We start from the raw sequence: 15,835 nt of genomic DNA on the forward strand, positions 1-15,835 counted from the left end.
TTGTATTGATTGCACAATTATCAAATTCCATAGTTTTAAAAACCAGACAGAACCGACCGTTCGGACCAGGAACCGGAGTGGTCACTGGTCTGGTCTAATTGTTAGACCAGATATGCTATTGAACCGGTAGAACCGGCCAAACCGAAAAAAACTGGTGAACCGACAATTTTAGAAAATCGGCGGTTCAAATGCATGTTATTTTTTCCGCTCAAAACGACGTTGTTTTTATGATTTTTTTTATAAAAATTATTTAAAATATAATTAGACTTTATTCAAACCTTATTTGGAACAACTTTTTCCCTGTTTGCAATTAGATCTGGTTTAAAATTTATTTAAATTTATATTTTGTATTATTTTGTTGTGACTACTGATTATATTTAGAATTTGAATGTGAAGAATAAACATGTGAAATTATGATATTTTAAAAATTTAAAATTTTGTAGGTGTTGTGATATTTTTTAGAGACTGAGTCATCCAGTTCAACCGATTTAATAAATATATAGTATTACAATAGAGACTGGTTTATTCAACCGAGTTATACGGTTTAATTCGATTTAGTCATGTTGTTCCTCCAGTGACCCAGTGGTTCAACCAATGAACTAGTGAACTAGTACCCTCACCAGTTTGATGACCGGTCCGGTTTTAAAATACTACCAAATTAAATAATTTTCTATTGAAAGTAAATGATATATATATATATATAGAGAGGTGGAGAGAGAGAGAGAGAGAGAGAGAGAGAGAGAGAAAGAGAGAGAGAGAGAGAGCACAAGGACTTGTTTAGACACTTCATTAATCGTTCTCACTAGGGTTACGTCTGCCCCCCAATTCCAAACGGAAATGAGACAATCAATCTTACTTGGCAAAATTTGTTTACGAGAGAGATGTAGCCATCCAACCCTACAAACCATATATTTGTTGTTGATCTTAACTTTTTCTCTTCCCTTAATCTTGAGTTCGATCAAGTGAACAATACTCAAGATTGTTAGTGATGTCCTTTTCAACAACTTCCCTTTTAGGGACCTTCTTCCTTTTTAAAACAATACTCTCCTTGATCGCGGTTTTCTTTCCTGCCCATTAAACTTCTTTTTCTTTAAAACATCATCCTTTTTCTTTGAAATTATTTTCTTCTTACTTGGAGTGATAGACTTCTTGGTGGTAGTTTTCTTAGGCTTCAATGCATTTTTTTTTCTTTTCAGTTGTCCTTTTGGACCTTTTTGGAGTCATTTTTGAGGTTTTAGCTCCGGTAACAACTGAAACTATATCTTCAACATTGTTAGTGAGATTGTCATTTACATCTGGTATCTCATCATTTTGATCTTCGTCTAACATATATTCTCAAAATTCTTCAAGACTTTCATGGATGTCAGACTTCTTTCTCCATATCCTTATTATTTTTCTCTGCATCAGGAATCTAAGCCTCCAATAAAATAAAATAAAAACCCACAATTGTTATCATTTCAATTCGCACATAACTACTTTGTTAAATTACAATCTTCGTGGAGACGATCTTTTTAGTTAGACAAAATACTCTTTTTGGTCCTGTGTGTTAACCTCGGAGTTTATTATGGTCCTTTAACTTCAAAAAGTTCCATATTGGTCCCTTACATTTTAGTCCTTTTTAACATATTAACGACCAATTTTTGAGTTTTTCCGCCGCTAATTAGACGGAAATGACCAACATGATACGTTTTAAAGATTTAAGTGACCAATATGGAAACTTTTGAAGTTAAGGAACCAAAATAAACCTCGAGGTTAACATATGAGACCAAAAAGAGTATTTTTCCTTTTAATTATTACTTCGACATTATCGATACACTTGTCGAGAGGTCATCACCTCCTTTTCATAATTATGTGTTGACATAATCTTGGGAGATATTCTCACAAGATGCCTTCTGTGGCGTGTACTTATCGTACCTTCCATGAATTCTCCGATCGGGCTCGTCCTTCTGACGCTAGAACTCCTTCCAAGTCGAGCATCTAGATTTGGTGTCATTGGAAGCGAGATTGTTAAAACGTGTGTTCAGTTTCTGGATCATGTAGGACTGATAATGCATTTTCTAAGTGGCTAGTACTATTTTCCTTCATACCTTCATCCTGAAAGGATGGTCCTATAGAAGGCCATTTTTGAAGATCAAGCACTTAAAGCTTTCTTAGTTTCAATAGCAACTTATGTAAATCAGTCGATATAAGACTGTATGCTTTCCTTTTTCCCTTAAATGATTCCATTCAAAGTAGTTACAGTCACCAATTGTCCTTTCCGGGCGATAAAGTTAATGGTGAATCTTTCATAAAAACCAGTCTAGGATTCAATATTCTCGTCTAGAAGATCGTTGAACCATAGCCTTAGCGACCCAACTAGAGTTATTTCGAACAACTTGCATTTACAGGCTTCATTAACGCTGAAGTAGTTCAATCGATCACTGGCGAGTTGTATGTGCTCGTCCACATCTCCCTTTCCATCATACTCACCGAACTTGGGTGGCTCCTACATGGATTTTTGTATTTTGCTGTCCATAAAGGATGCTTCTCTTGATTCTTCGATATCTGCTTGATCCAGGGGAGGAGTGTGGCTTCCTTGGTCTCCCTCGGGGCTTTGGGGATGAATTTGACATTTCTTTCTCCTCTAATGATTCTTCGACTTATGAGCTTCATCTTTCATCGCGCGGTCGGCTTAGGAACAACGACTTGAGTTTTCTTGAATATAGCCTATTTAACGGTGTTTCCTCGAGGAGGAACATTATGAAAGCCCTCCTTGAGGCGAAACAACCTTTCCTCTATTGCTTGTGCATTCATACTATTTAAAAACTCGTTAGCCTTGCAATCCAAGGTTTGTCTGCGGTAGTTGGAAACTAGGTAAGGCTCTAGTTTGCGAAACTGGAGGTGGAATTGAAGGTGGAATTGGAGGAATTAGGACATATCCAATTATCTGAGGAGCCTGGACTAGATTCAGATGAAACATAATCTCTTATCTTGGATTTACAATGCCTTATAGAGGAGGTGGAGGTGGTTGATTAACCTTTACTTGAGTTTCAATATCGGCAGCAGCTTCTCGTAGTGCGGTAAAGCAAGTAGCTTTGGGCATAGCCATTACTTTGAAGCAGATGAATCAGAGATCTGGAAATTCAAAAAATCAAATTTAAAAGGATTCTTTATTGGATTGAACGTGATGAATCTTCGTGTTCAATTTTGAGTGCTATTGATTCAATGACCTGAGAAGGTTTTAAATTGACGAATCGAAGAACGGATGTGAAATAGTGAAAAACACAGGAATCAAAAGTCTTTTTCTAGAAAAGGAATGAGGATTAGAGATGTTTGCATATCAGAGCTTTTGGTGCAATAGAGAGATGATTAAACTGCAAGATTAACACTCCAACGCTCAAGTTAGTACGTGAGGAAGAATAGTGAGTTCAGATTGAATTTGATTCTAAATAGCTGAATAGGCGTGCACTACATATATATTATATAGATGAAATAATAATCTTGATATTTTTCAGAAATAGGTTGTGGAGAACCATTAAATGCATTGTGAGACTAAATCCCCTCTTCTTGACTGCATGGCAGCTCTTGCGCTAAGAAGGTACTATAAGGATAATGACTCTTTTAGAGTGGTCGATAACACGATCGGATATATATATATATATATATATATATATATATATATATATATATATATATATATATATATATATATATATATATATATATATATATATTAAAAAAACTTTACATTAGAACCTAACTCTAACCTAGGATTTTGTATTTTTAAATCACACAAAAACTGCTTATATATCATTGATTGAAATTTTTTTCAACTCCTTTGATCTTTATTTTGCAATTTTCTTGTATTATATAAAGTGATATTCTTAAAACATTTGGTTTTAAGCTTGGAGACGGCATAGTTAATTTCATTTTGTAGAATTGGCTTCAACATTTTTTATGCTCCGTCCAAAAAATGATTACATAGTGATTGATTCATTTTCCTCCATCTCATTCTTAAGATTAAGCAGTTAAGGTTTTCTTAGGCTATCTCTACTTCAATAGAAACTTGTGTAAATCAGTCAATATAAGACTGTATGCTTTCCTTCTTCCCTTAAATAATTCCATTCAAAGCAGTTACAGTCACCGATTGTCCTTTCCGGGTGATAAAGTTAATGGTGAATCTTTCATAAAAATCAGTCCAGGATTCAATATTCTCGTTTAGAATATCGTTGAACCATATCCTCGGTGACCCAACTAGAGTTATTTCGAATAACTTGCATTTACATGATTCATTAATGCTGAAGTAGTTCAATCGATCACTGACGAGTTGTATGTACTCGTCCACATCTCCCTTTCCATCATACTTACAAACTTGGGTGTCTCTTTCATGGATTTTTTGTATTTTGCTGTTCATAGAGGATGCTTCTCTTGATTCTTCGATATCTGCTTTATCCAGGGAGGGACGTGGCTGCCTTGGTCTCCCTTGGGGCTTTCGGGAGGACTTTGATATTTCTTTCTCGTTTGATGATTCTTCGACTTAGGAGCTTCATCTTTCTTCGCCGCGGTCGGCTCAGGAACAACATATTGAGTTCTCTTGAATATAGCCTCTTTAATAGTGTTTTCTCGAGGAGGAGCATTATGAAGGCTCTCATTGAGGCGAAATAACCTTTCCTTTATTTCTTGCGCATTCATACTATTCAACAACTCGTTAGCGCCTTGCAATTCAAGGTTTGTCCGCAGTAGCTGGAAACTAGGAAGGCTCTAGGTTGCGAAACTGGAGGTGGAATTGAAGGTCGAATCGAAGGCATTAGGACAAATCCATCTAAGTAGCCTATACTAGATTTAGATGCAACAAAACCTCTTATCCCGGATTTATAATGCCTTGTAGAGGAGGTGGAGGTGGTTGATTAACTATTACTTGAGTTGCAATAGCGGTAGCGGCTTCTCGTAGTGCGGTAGAGCAAGTAGCTTTGAACCTAGCCATTACTTTGAAGCAGATGAATCAGAGATATGGAAAATCATAAAATCAAAGTTAAAATGATTCTTGATTGGATCAAACATGACGAATCTTCGTGTTCAATTTTGAGTGCTATTGATTCAATGACCTGAGAAGGTTTCAAACTGAGGAATCAAAGAGCGGATGTGAAATAGTGAAAAACGCGGGAATCATAATTCTTTTTCCAGAAAAGGAATGAGGATTATAAATGTTTGCGGATCTGAGATTTTGGTGCGATAGAGAGAAAACTGAACTGCAGAGTTAGCACTGCAACTCTGAAGTTAGTACGTGAGGGAGAATAGTGAATTAAAATTGAATTTGATTTTGAATAGCTGAATAGGCGTGTACTACATATATATTGTAGAGATGAAATAATAAACTTGATATTTGTCAAAAGGGTTGTGACTTGTGGAGAACCATTAAATGCATCGTGAGACTAAATCCCCTCTTCTTGACTGCATGACAGTTCTTGTGCGCTGAGAAGGTACTATAAGGATAGTGATTTTTATAGAGTGGTCGACCGAGAATCAATATGATCGTATATATATATATATATATATATATATATATATATATATATATATATATATATATATATATATATATATATATATATATATATATATATATATATATATATTAAAAAAACTTTACATTAGAACATAACTCTAACCTAGGATTTTGTATTTTTAAATCACACAAAAACTGCTTATATATATCATTGATTGAAATTTTTTTCAACTCCTTTGATCTTTATTTTGCAATTTTCTTGTATTATATAAAGTGATATTCTTAAAACATTTGGTTTTAAGCTTGGAGACAGCCTAGTTAATTTCATTTTGTAGAATTGGCTTCAACATTTTTTATGCTCCGTCATAAAAATAGTTACATAGTGATTGATTCATTTTCCTCCATTTCATAGTTCAATTGTATGAAATGAAGAGAAGATTATGATGAATGGCATGAGTGTCTTTGCAAAGAGAGTCGTAACACTGCTGAAAACTTTTTGCCGTTCTCAAACTCACGTCAAACAAATTCAAGCGCAAATCATAGTCCACAACCTTCAATCAAACACCACAATCGCATACAACTTCATAACCGCGTCTCAATCTCACAATCTTCTCATCTCAGTTCTACCTCTCTTCACTCTCCTCATTCCAAAACCCCATCTTTTCATCTTCAACTCTCTCATCAGAGCTTTCTCCCATTCCCACATCCCCAACACCCCTCTCTCCCTATACTCTCACATGCACAAAAACTCCATCCACCCCAACAATTTCACGTTCCCTTTCCTCTTCAAGTCACTTTCTGACACCCGCAGCTTCGTTCAGTCCCAGTGTGTCTACACTCATGTTGTGAAACTTGGTTATGGAAACGATGTTTATGTTAGTAACTCGCTTCTTGATGTGTATGCGTCGTGTGGTTATGTTGAACTTTGTCGACAACTGTTTGATGAAATGCCGCACAGAGATGTTGTGTCTTGGACTGTTTTGATTATGGGTTATCGGTTTGGTGGGATGTTTGATGATGCATTGCTTGTGTTTGAGCAGATGCAGTATGCGGGTGTGGTGCCGAATCGGGTTACGATGGTGAATGCTTTGGCTGCTTGTGCTAGCTCTGGTGCTATTGAAATGGGGATTTGGATACATGATATGATAATGAGGAATGGGTGGGAACTGGATGTGGTTTTGGGGACGGCGTTGATTGATATGTATGTGAAATGTGGGAGAGTGGAAGATGGGTTGAGGGTTTTTAGTTGTATGAAGGAGAATAATGTGTTTACTTGGAATGCTGTTATTAAAGGGCTAGCTTTGGCTAAGAGTGGCGACGAGGCTGTTTTGTGGTTTAATAGGATGGAGTTTGATGGAGTTAAGGCAGATGAAGTGACTTTGGTTGCGATTCTTTCAGCGTGCAGTCATTCGGGTTTGGTGGATAAGGGTCGATTGATATTTAGTATGTTGGTTGATGGAAAGTATGGGTTTTGTCCTAATGTGAAACATTATGCTTGTATGGTTGATCTCTTGGTGCGTGCTGGTCTGTTGCAAGAGGCTTTTGAGATCATGAGATGTATGCCTTTTGAGCCGACAAAAACTATGTGGGGATCGTTGTTGAGTGGTTCAAAATCTCAAGGGAACTTTGAATTCAGTGAGTTTGTAGCTAGGAAACTAGTTGAGATGGAGCCGGATAACACTGCCTATTATGTTCAGCTGTCGAATCTGTATGCAGAGGCGGAAAGATGGAACGATGTTGAGAGAGTAAGGGGAATGATGAAAGAGAGAGAACTGACTAAGGACTTGGGTTGTAGTTCTGTGGAATTTGAACATCAAAGGCCTGCCAGTGAAGTCTTGGCACTTTAACTCACTCTCCTAGCATTTTCATGAAACTTGTAAGCTGAGATGGAATGCTTGTCTCTCCCTCTAAAGTTGGTGTTCAAGGAACACCACCAAGTTAACCGTTACTTCTGCTAGGGGGCTTCTGGGCTACAATGTCTATTTCTTGATGGATATTGGTGGTTATATATGTCTAGTGATATTGAAGAATGGTACGACTGATTATTATTTGGGTAATTTTGTTTTCAAAAGCCTCTTGATGATTTAGTTTGCCAACATTTACTTAGAAAGTAGACCATGTGCAAGTCAGTATTCCTGCAGAGCATCAGTATTTTGAGGTATTCGTAGGTTGATGGAAAGTATAGATTTTGTCCTAATGTCAAACACTTTGCTTTTATGTTTGATCTCTTGGTACATGCCGGTTGATTGCAAGAGGTTTTTGAGATCATTAGATGCATGCCTTTTGAGCCGACGAAAGCTATGTGAGGTTGTTGGTTTGTTACAAATCTCAGGGCGACTTTGAATTTAGCGAGTTTACAGCTAGGAAACTAGTTGAGATGGAGCCCGATAACACTGCTTATTATGTTCAGCTGGCAAATTTATATGCAGAAGAGGGAAGATGAAAGATAGAGTAAGGGGAATGATGAAAGATATGCTGCTTCATATGCTACATGATATAGAATTTAACAGTTGGGATGATAGTCCATATACTGCTGTGTCTTTGATCAGATGACAACCATAGCTTGACTTGTGGATCATTTGAGCTTGGGTATTCTACACGTTTTCCCACTCAACATTGGATATATTTTGATGGAATTCATATTGCATACATTCTCTCAGATTTTGTTTTGATTACAATACCTTACGAGAATTTTGTAAATGGGGAAATACTTCTTATATTTGAGTGCAATTGCAAATCATGCTTTTGATACGTCTCCATGTTTGGGAAGATGCATCCAATGTAAAAGCATATGGTTGTGTGAAATATGTAGACATCCAAGAATTTGTAATGAAAAAAAAGTTTTTCATTAAACAGCATTTTATAGGACTTAGACGGCCTATAACTATAAGGGCTTTTCGACCTGCTAGAGGTTTGTTGTTCATCTATTGAAGATGTCAATCATTTGATATTTTTTCCTAAAATTTCTTATATATTTGAAAAAGAAAGTACTGTGAGTTGCAGGATAAGCATCTAGCCATGTTTGATAATGACATAAAAAAAAAACTGTAAATTGAAAGGAATGACAAGCCATAAGGAAAGTGTGTGCATGCGCTATACCACAGCTTTCAATATATAAAAATTAGTGTATATAATTACAATATTACAATTGATGCAACAAGATCAAACCAAAGTTTACAATGTCTGCGTTACTTCAACCTCCCATCTATTACTAATTACACTCCTCATCTATTTTTACTATTATTCCAAGGTGAGAATTCCTGTAGAACAACCCTGACTAAAAGATAAGTGTCAAACGCTACAGGATTTCATTTCTTCTCACAAGGCTGTTTCAGACATTAAAATATTATGAAATTCAAGCTGGGTCATTTCACCTCCTTGCGCTGGATCGAATTGGCATTTATAGAAGCTGCACAGAACAACCAATTGCAAATTATTAACATCACATAACATAAAGTTCACCTTTTTTGGGAACACTTTCTGATCAACTTTTTCCATATTACATTACTCTTAAAATTAGAAAGTATGACAGTGGGGCAAACATAACAAATATCAGTCTTTCTTCAAATACTCGAAAGGAATAACATTATCAACTATTTTTAGTAGCATCTAAAACTTATAGACAAGATATATTATTTGTCACTTCCTCATATCATACCTTCCATCCATGCCAAGAATTATGACTGTATTCTTCTCGATACCAAATGCAACTGTGTACTGAGTGCCCTCGTGTAAGTGAAACCGAGCAACTGACCATTCTGAATTGAAATACTTGGGCAACACTCCTGCAAATGCATAGTAACATTTGACCCACAAGAACAACATATAATTGAATTAACAACTATTTCATTGTAACAGAAAAAAAATAGATCATAAAACTAAAACATGATCAGTATCTCCAACACATTCTCCATAAGCACATAGAAAGAATTACTTAAGTTGATAAAAATAAAACAGCAAGAAAATTTACCTTTAAATTTAATGAAGGAGCGAGACGAGCTAGCTGGGGCAATGGCGGCATCTGAACTCGACGACCCAGGGGAGTTTTCATTCTCAGGGACATTGGGATTAACCTTAAGGCCAAAAACATGGACAGTACCCTTGTCACTGGAAACTGCTAACCACTGAGCAGTGGAAGAAAACGCCAAACTAAATATCTCTGCTGCATTTGCACCTCTTCTTACCTAAAATCAACATCCAATAATCTTAAACAACACAACCAAAATGTCTCAAATCTCAATAGCCCACATATCAAATTCAAATCTTCAAAGCACAGAACATTAATAAAGTAACAAACATATACATTAGACATTAATTGTATCTAATCCAATTAAAGAAACATGATTAATCAAAACAAAAAATCACCATACTTCCTGAAGTAGTGTGCCAAGTTCGGCATCATAAATCCGAATCAGGGTACCCTTGGTGCTGGCAGTGGCGATAAACTGTCCATCAAGCGTGAGAGCGAAGCAAGCTATTCTGGAATCATGAGCAGAAATAAACTTAGTCCTCTTCTGCGAAAAATGCTCAATGCGAATCTGCCCTTTATGTAAACCAGGGCAAGCGAGAACAAGCGAATCAGTCAAGTGCGAAACTTCACAAAGCCCCTTAGGGTTCGCAATGGTTTCAATCTGATGCAACAGCTTCAAGTCAGCAAAATTATACACAAATATCTTCTGCTCCACCACAACAATTATCCGATCCCGCCGCAGCCGAACACCGCTAACCGGAGAACGAAACGAGAGCTCCCCGATGCACGTCCCTTGATGATCATCCCAGATCATGACTTTGGTGGGAGGATACTGAGGATGAGACCCACCGCCGACAAGTGCTAATATATTACATCGGAAAAGCATCTCAACATGGCCGATTCCGCCTCCACCGAACTCCCGTCGAAAAAGCTCGCGGAAAGGGTCGCAGTTGTATATGCGGAAGCCGTTATCAGTGGCGGCGGCGAAGCAGGCGTGGTCCTGGTTAAAGGAGAGATGAAGAAGCGACGGTGGTGTGGCGGGAGGAGACTCCGGTGGTGAATCGGTGGAAGCGTGGTGAGATTGGGGGGACATTAGGGAATCGAAGTCAAGGGTTTGAGATTGATCAGGATGGAAATTAGGGTTTGGGATTGAATTGAGATTAGGGTTAGTGTTAGGGTTTGGCCAAGGGGGTGAAGGGGAAGCAGGAAGAGTGGCCATTGAAGTGGAAAATTGATTCGAAGCTTCGTTCTCCCGCTAAGGAAGAAACAATAATACTATGTGAGTTTTTCTGTTCAGTTAGCATAAAGAAGAAGATTTAATAAGGAAAAAAAAAAAACAAAATTTTCGCCGTTGCCGGGGATCGAACCCGGGTCACCCGCGTGACAGGCGGGAATACTTACCACTATACTACAACGACTTGTTGTTATAGTGGTAAGTTGTTTCAATAATGACACATATACTTCTGGCAAGCTTTACCCTAAGCTTTACCTTAGAGCTTCCATCGTTATCATCTGATACTGACACGTATAAGACATGTCATTGGGTAATTGTAAATAATTTTTTCTCTCAAAAAGTTAGCACAGTTTTAAGTTTAACATATAAATTTTATATAAAAAATATACATAAATTTGACACCTAAGTTTTAACATGTATATTTGACATAAATTTTATATCAACATTTGGCATAAAGAAAGATATTATATATACCACGTTTAATTATGCGATATAGAAAAATGTGACAAAATAACCGATATTATGAAAATTTTGTCATATAATAAATTTTTTGTACAAATATTTTTTTATAATGCTAAAAATGGTTACAAATTTTTTTATGTTAATTGTTCATGGATGAAATTCGTGAATGCATCAATGTTGTGTAAATGTGAAATGTAAAGTTAAAAAGACAATAAATTGAATATCAATTGTATTAAACTCTTTTGCTTAAATTATTTTAATTTGAATTTCATATGGCACCAAAGCAAAAGGAGAAAAAGGAACTCCTCCTTTGCAAGAGGTCTAAATCAAGGTATAATTCTTCAACTACGGCAATCAAGTTTTGAAGTAACTTTCATGTTGTTAAGTTTCAAACAATTCAAAACATGAAGATTTTGGTTGAACGAAGAGATGATTTGAATGCGCACAACAAATACGATAGTCTGATCGCATTGATTGATGATCGCAACTAGGGGATAATGGCACCATCAAGTCATAATGAAACACAAGACAAAGAGACCTGGTACAATGTTGACGTCCTGAACTCTATCATTCAAGAAACTATAGAAAATCAAGTGCTCATATATCCTCTTGAAAAAGTATTAAGTTTGACATCTGAAATTGTAAAAGAAAGTAGAGACCAAAGATAAAGTAAAGCTTTATCAATGATGAAATCCATACACACATGCTCGCCTTGTGGAAAGACTTAGTAACACAATAGGTATGATGAAATCCATACACACATGCCCGCCCTGTGGGAAGACTTGGTAACCCAGGTAAATGAAGAGGTAAAAGAGTAATCCAAGGAAAAAATGATAGAGCTTAAACAATTGTCATCCCATCTGAAGTAGATGTTTTTAACATAGGATAACTAATGCCCCACAATAATTTATGCAAACCTAAAAACATGTGAAGAAGAAAAACTATTAAAGACTCCAACAATACCAGGGTGTTATGTGACAGTCCATTAAATACCTAATAGGTATTAGTTCAACACTATATATGCACAAGATTCTCATTAAAGATGGACAAGAATCGATAATACAACCACAACAAAGACTCAATCATACTATGAAAGAAGTGGTAAGAAAAGAAGTGATGAAATTGTTAGATGTTAGCCTTATCTATCTTATATGTGACAATTTATAGGTAAGTCATGTACATGTTGTAGCAAAGAAAGGGGAATGATTATGATCGTGAACATGAAAACAATTTAGAAAAGTTACCAAAGAGTCTATATTGATTTCCAGAGACTCAACACTACTGCTAGAAAGGATCATTTTCTTGTTCCCTTCATCGACCAGATGTTAGAAACATTAGTCAGATATGCTTACTATTGTTTCTTAGATGGATACTCTAAGTACAGTCACATAGTACCACAAATAGAAGATGAATAGAAGAAAACATTCACCCCCTTATGATATATTTTCCTACAGAAGGATGTCGTTCAGATTATGCAATGCCCTTTCAACATTTCAAAGGTGCATGACGTCCATATTCTTCGATATGCTTGACATGATCTTCGAGCCCCAAACGATATCGTTGACATTCCACGAATCGTTTCTAAACATAATGCTGTTTCTAGTCAACCAAATATTCCAGCAAACTGCCATCCAAACAACCCCTTCTTTACCTTTTATAACTTTCCTATATTTACTATAGCCGTACTACTTCATGAAACTTTCTTTCAGGCTATGAAACTTATCTATCTTCCAACCCAGCCATTCCGTCATCTCTTTCCAAACCAAAGACACAACCACACAATCCAAAAAGAGATGATTGATCGATTCCGGATGAGCACCACAGAAACAACACAGAGAAGAAGAGTTAGAGATGATACCTCTACTTAGAAGAGAATCACGAGTCGGAATGATATTAATAAAACACCTCCAAATGAACGCCTTTATCTTCAAAGGAGCGTCCATTTTCCAACTATTTTGAACGCGCAATCAAATCTTTCCGCTGGGCCAAGTGGAATATGCGCCAAGCTAATGATTTTATGGCAGCTGGAAACCGAAAAAATGCTTTCACTATCATGAATCCAAAAAGGCCTATCAACGCCACAAGGAGAAAAAGAATACGACACAGTATTAGCGATAACAGATGTGGAAACTGCAACTGTTGCCGACTGCATACCAATGCCATTACTTCCATTATAAACAAACAGGTGCGAAGTGCCCAATACTGGTCCTGGAACAGCGACTGAAACTGCTTTAGTAGGACAGTACTGTTGCAGAAGATCGTTCAGCCTGGAAAACGAAGGCTCCAAATTCTGAACCGTGTGAATGCTAAGAGGAATCCCGAAATCAGACCAGTTCCAAACGTTAGAATTCCACCCTCCCATGGCAGCCACAGAGACATCCTGTAAAACAGAAAAAGAGAAAAGAATAGGAAATAAATCTTTTAGAATTCCCTCCTCCGTCCACCAAGCGTGTCAAAAAGACATTTCGAAACCTTTACCCACGCGCATACGACAACCATGGGTGAAAAGATTCACAGGTGCAAGTTTGTCTAAATCTAGAATATCCTTCCACCAATTAGATGAAAAGCTTCTTCATCTATACATCCCTTAATTAAAATTTTTAAAAATATAATAATACAGAAAATTCGCATATATCTTTAACACCTCCATCATTATCACATCACATGAAACCAATGTTTTAAAATCTGGTCCAGCCATCAATTTAGTCAAATTATTGGGTCATTGAGTTACTAATCAAACTAGTGGGTCACTGGTTGGACTATATGACTTTTAATAATGCAAAAATATGATTTTATTTTCATTTGTTAACATGAATTTTTTTCAAAAATCTTGTTAATTTATAGTATTATTATATTATTTAAATAATTTTAAAGTTTTTTGAATTTATTATATTATTTAAATATATGATTAATAATAAATAAGTTTAATGAGATTTGCATGAGAGAGAAATGTTGTAATTCTAGAATATATAACTCTATTCTTTTTTACCAAATTAAACATTAAAGAGATTTATGGTGTATTTGATAAAATTATAATCTTAAGGGCATATTTAGTGCGCAGGATATTATAGAAACATGATAGGATATCAAGCAGGATAAGAATAAGATATGATACATACAAGATAAGACTTATTCTATCATGTGTTTGGTTCACACATGATACCAAATTATATATATATATATATATATATATATATATATATATATATATATATATATATATATATATATATATATATATATATATATATATATATATATATATATATATATATATATGACAAAATTATCCTTTTAAGAATATATATTTAATTTGATAAAAAATAAAATTAGTATTCATATCTTTAAAATTTTAATAATTATTTTATTTTTAAATATTCTAATTTTTTTATATTTTATAAAGTTAAAAAAATATCCTTATGACAATCATACATTTTTTAATAAAATTATTTATTTATATTTTTAATTTAATATTATCCCAGATAAACAAATCACAAGGTTCAGCACTATTCCAGAACGAACATCTCCAAAATAATCTCCCTTTATTGGCTCCCTTCTTGCATTGGTAGGAGACCATCCGACCATTGCAACCACATAAACGGCCAACTCGATTCTTCATCGAAGAAGATGCTTAGATGCATACGAATTGCTTATTGTATAGCTTGACTTTAAAATCCCCATGGAATACAAGAAAAAAAAGATGAAGGGGGAAGAGGATGAGGTAATTGAAAAAGAAGAAAACCAGGCGGAGGTGAGAGACTTAGGAACAAAATTAGGTCAATAAAATTTTATTGGGGAAAAACTTTTTATTTATTAACACATATGTCATGTATGAATTCAATAAGTATACATTAGCCCATAAAACATAATGTTAAATGAAATTATATTCCACGTGTAGTACTGCGGTTAGCTCTATTTGACGTCAATGACTAATGCTATGGTTGAAAAATTTTAAAAGGACGGTTCATTAAAGGAAATATTTAGAAGAACTAAACTTAAAAAGTGCAATATTTATAGGAACTAGAAATATATTTAATCCTTATAAATATTAATAAAATTAAATTTTAAAATAATGGCACCGAAACTTAAGAAAAAAGAAAATAGAGATCGAAATTATAATTAAGTTAAAAAAATAAACATAAACAGATCAATCTGTCGGTTTAAGAAATCCACCGGTCCACTTATCTGACCAGTAAATCGGCTGAGTCACATCGATTCTTACAGAATCAATTGTAACAATGATTCGATGACCTTATGAGACTGCTTTACCTTTCGGTTCACCGTCTGACCGACCGTAACAGTATGTGAAACCTTAAACTCTAAAAAAAAAAAAAAAGTCATAACAATAGAATGCAACTTTGCACACAAAATAGTGTCATCATAATTTACACCAAAGCTTATTCTTAGCACATGTTAATTGCTCATGTACAATACTTCAATAAACTCAAGTAAATAACAGATTATGATAATAACTCATCATAAATACTCACACAGAGTATCAAGGTTTTTGGCCAGAAGTATTAAATCTTAACTACAAATCATAAATACTTGTAAACTAGAGTTTACTCATCATTCAAGTAAGTTCTGTACAGATGTAAACTGGAATCAAATTAATCTCAAACATGTATTATTACCTAACATGACAGACCACTTTTAGCCAAACTTTTAACTCAATATGATGTTA

General features: G+C 35.3%; 2 protein-coding genes and 1 non-coding gene across 3 annotated transcripts; 1 reads left to right on the plus strand and 2 right to left on the minus strand.

The window, feature by feature from the left end:
* The first annotated feature begins 5,801 nt into the window (after positions 1 to 5,801).
* LOC131610843 (pentatricopeptide repeat-containing protein At2g33760-like) lies at positions 5,802 to 8,509 on the plus strand. Its single transcript, XM_058882895.1, has one exon. The coding sequence runs from the start codon at positions 5,926 to 5,928 to the stop codon at positions 7,330 to 7,332; it is 1,407 nt and encodes a 468-aa protein (XP_058738878.1). The 5' UTR covers positions 5,802 to 5,925; the 3' UTR covers positions 7,333 to 8,509.
* Positions 8,510 to 8,557: 48 nt separating this feature from the next.
* On the minus strand, positions 8,558 to 10,781 carry LOC131610844 (autophagy-related protein 18a-like). The gene is made up of 4 exons (XM_058882896.1): positions 9,856 to 10,781; positions 9,456 to 9,669; positions 9,144 to 9,270; positions 8,558 to 8,894 (listed from the first exon to the last, which is right to left on the minus strand). The coding sequence occupies exons 1-4, from the start codon at positions 10,672 to 10,674 to the stop codon at positions 8,804 to 8,806; spliced, it is 1,251 nt and encodes a 416-aa protein (XP_058738879.1). The 5' UTR covers positions 10,675 to 10,781; the 3' UTR covers positions 8,558 to 8,803.
* A 20-nt stretch (positions 10,782 to 10,801) lies between these two features.
* TRNAD-GUC (transfer RNA aspartic acid (anticodon GUC)) lies at positions 10,802 to 10,873 on the minus strand. Its single transcript has one exon. It is a non-coding gene; the product is annotated as a tRNA-Asp (tRNA).
* Between the last annotated feature and the right edge of the window lie 4,962 nt (positions 10,874 to 15,835).

The sequence above is a fragment of the Vicia villosa genome, linkage group LG6 (assembly GCF_029867415.1).
Source record: "Vicia villosa cultivar HV-30 ecotype Madison, WI linkage group LG6, Vvil1.0, whole genome shotgun sequence".
NCBI classification, from domain to species: domain Eukaryota; kingdom Viridiplantae; phylum Streptophyta; class Magnoliopsida; order Fabales; family Fabaceae; genus Vicia; species Vicia villosa.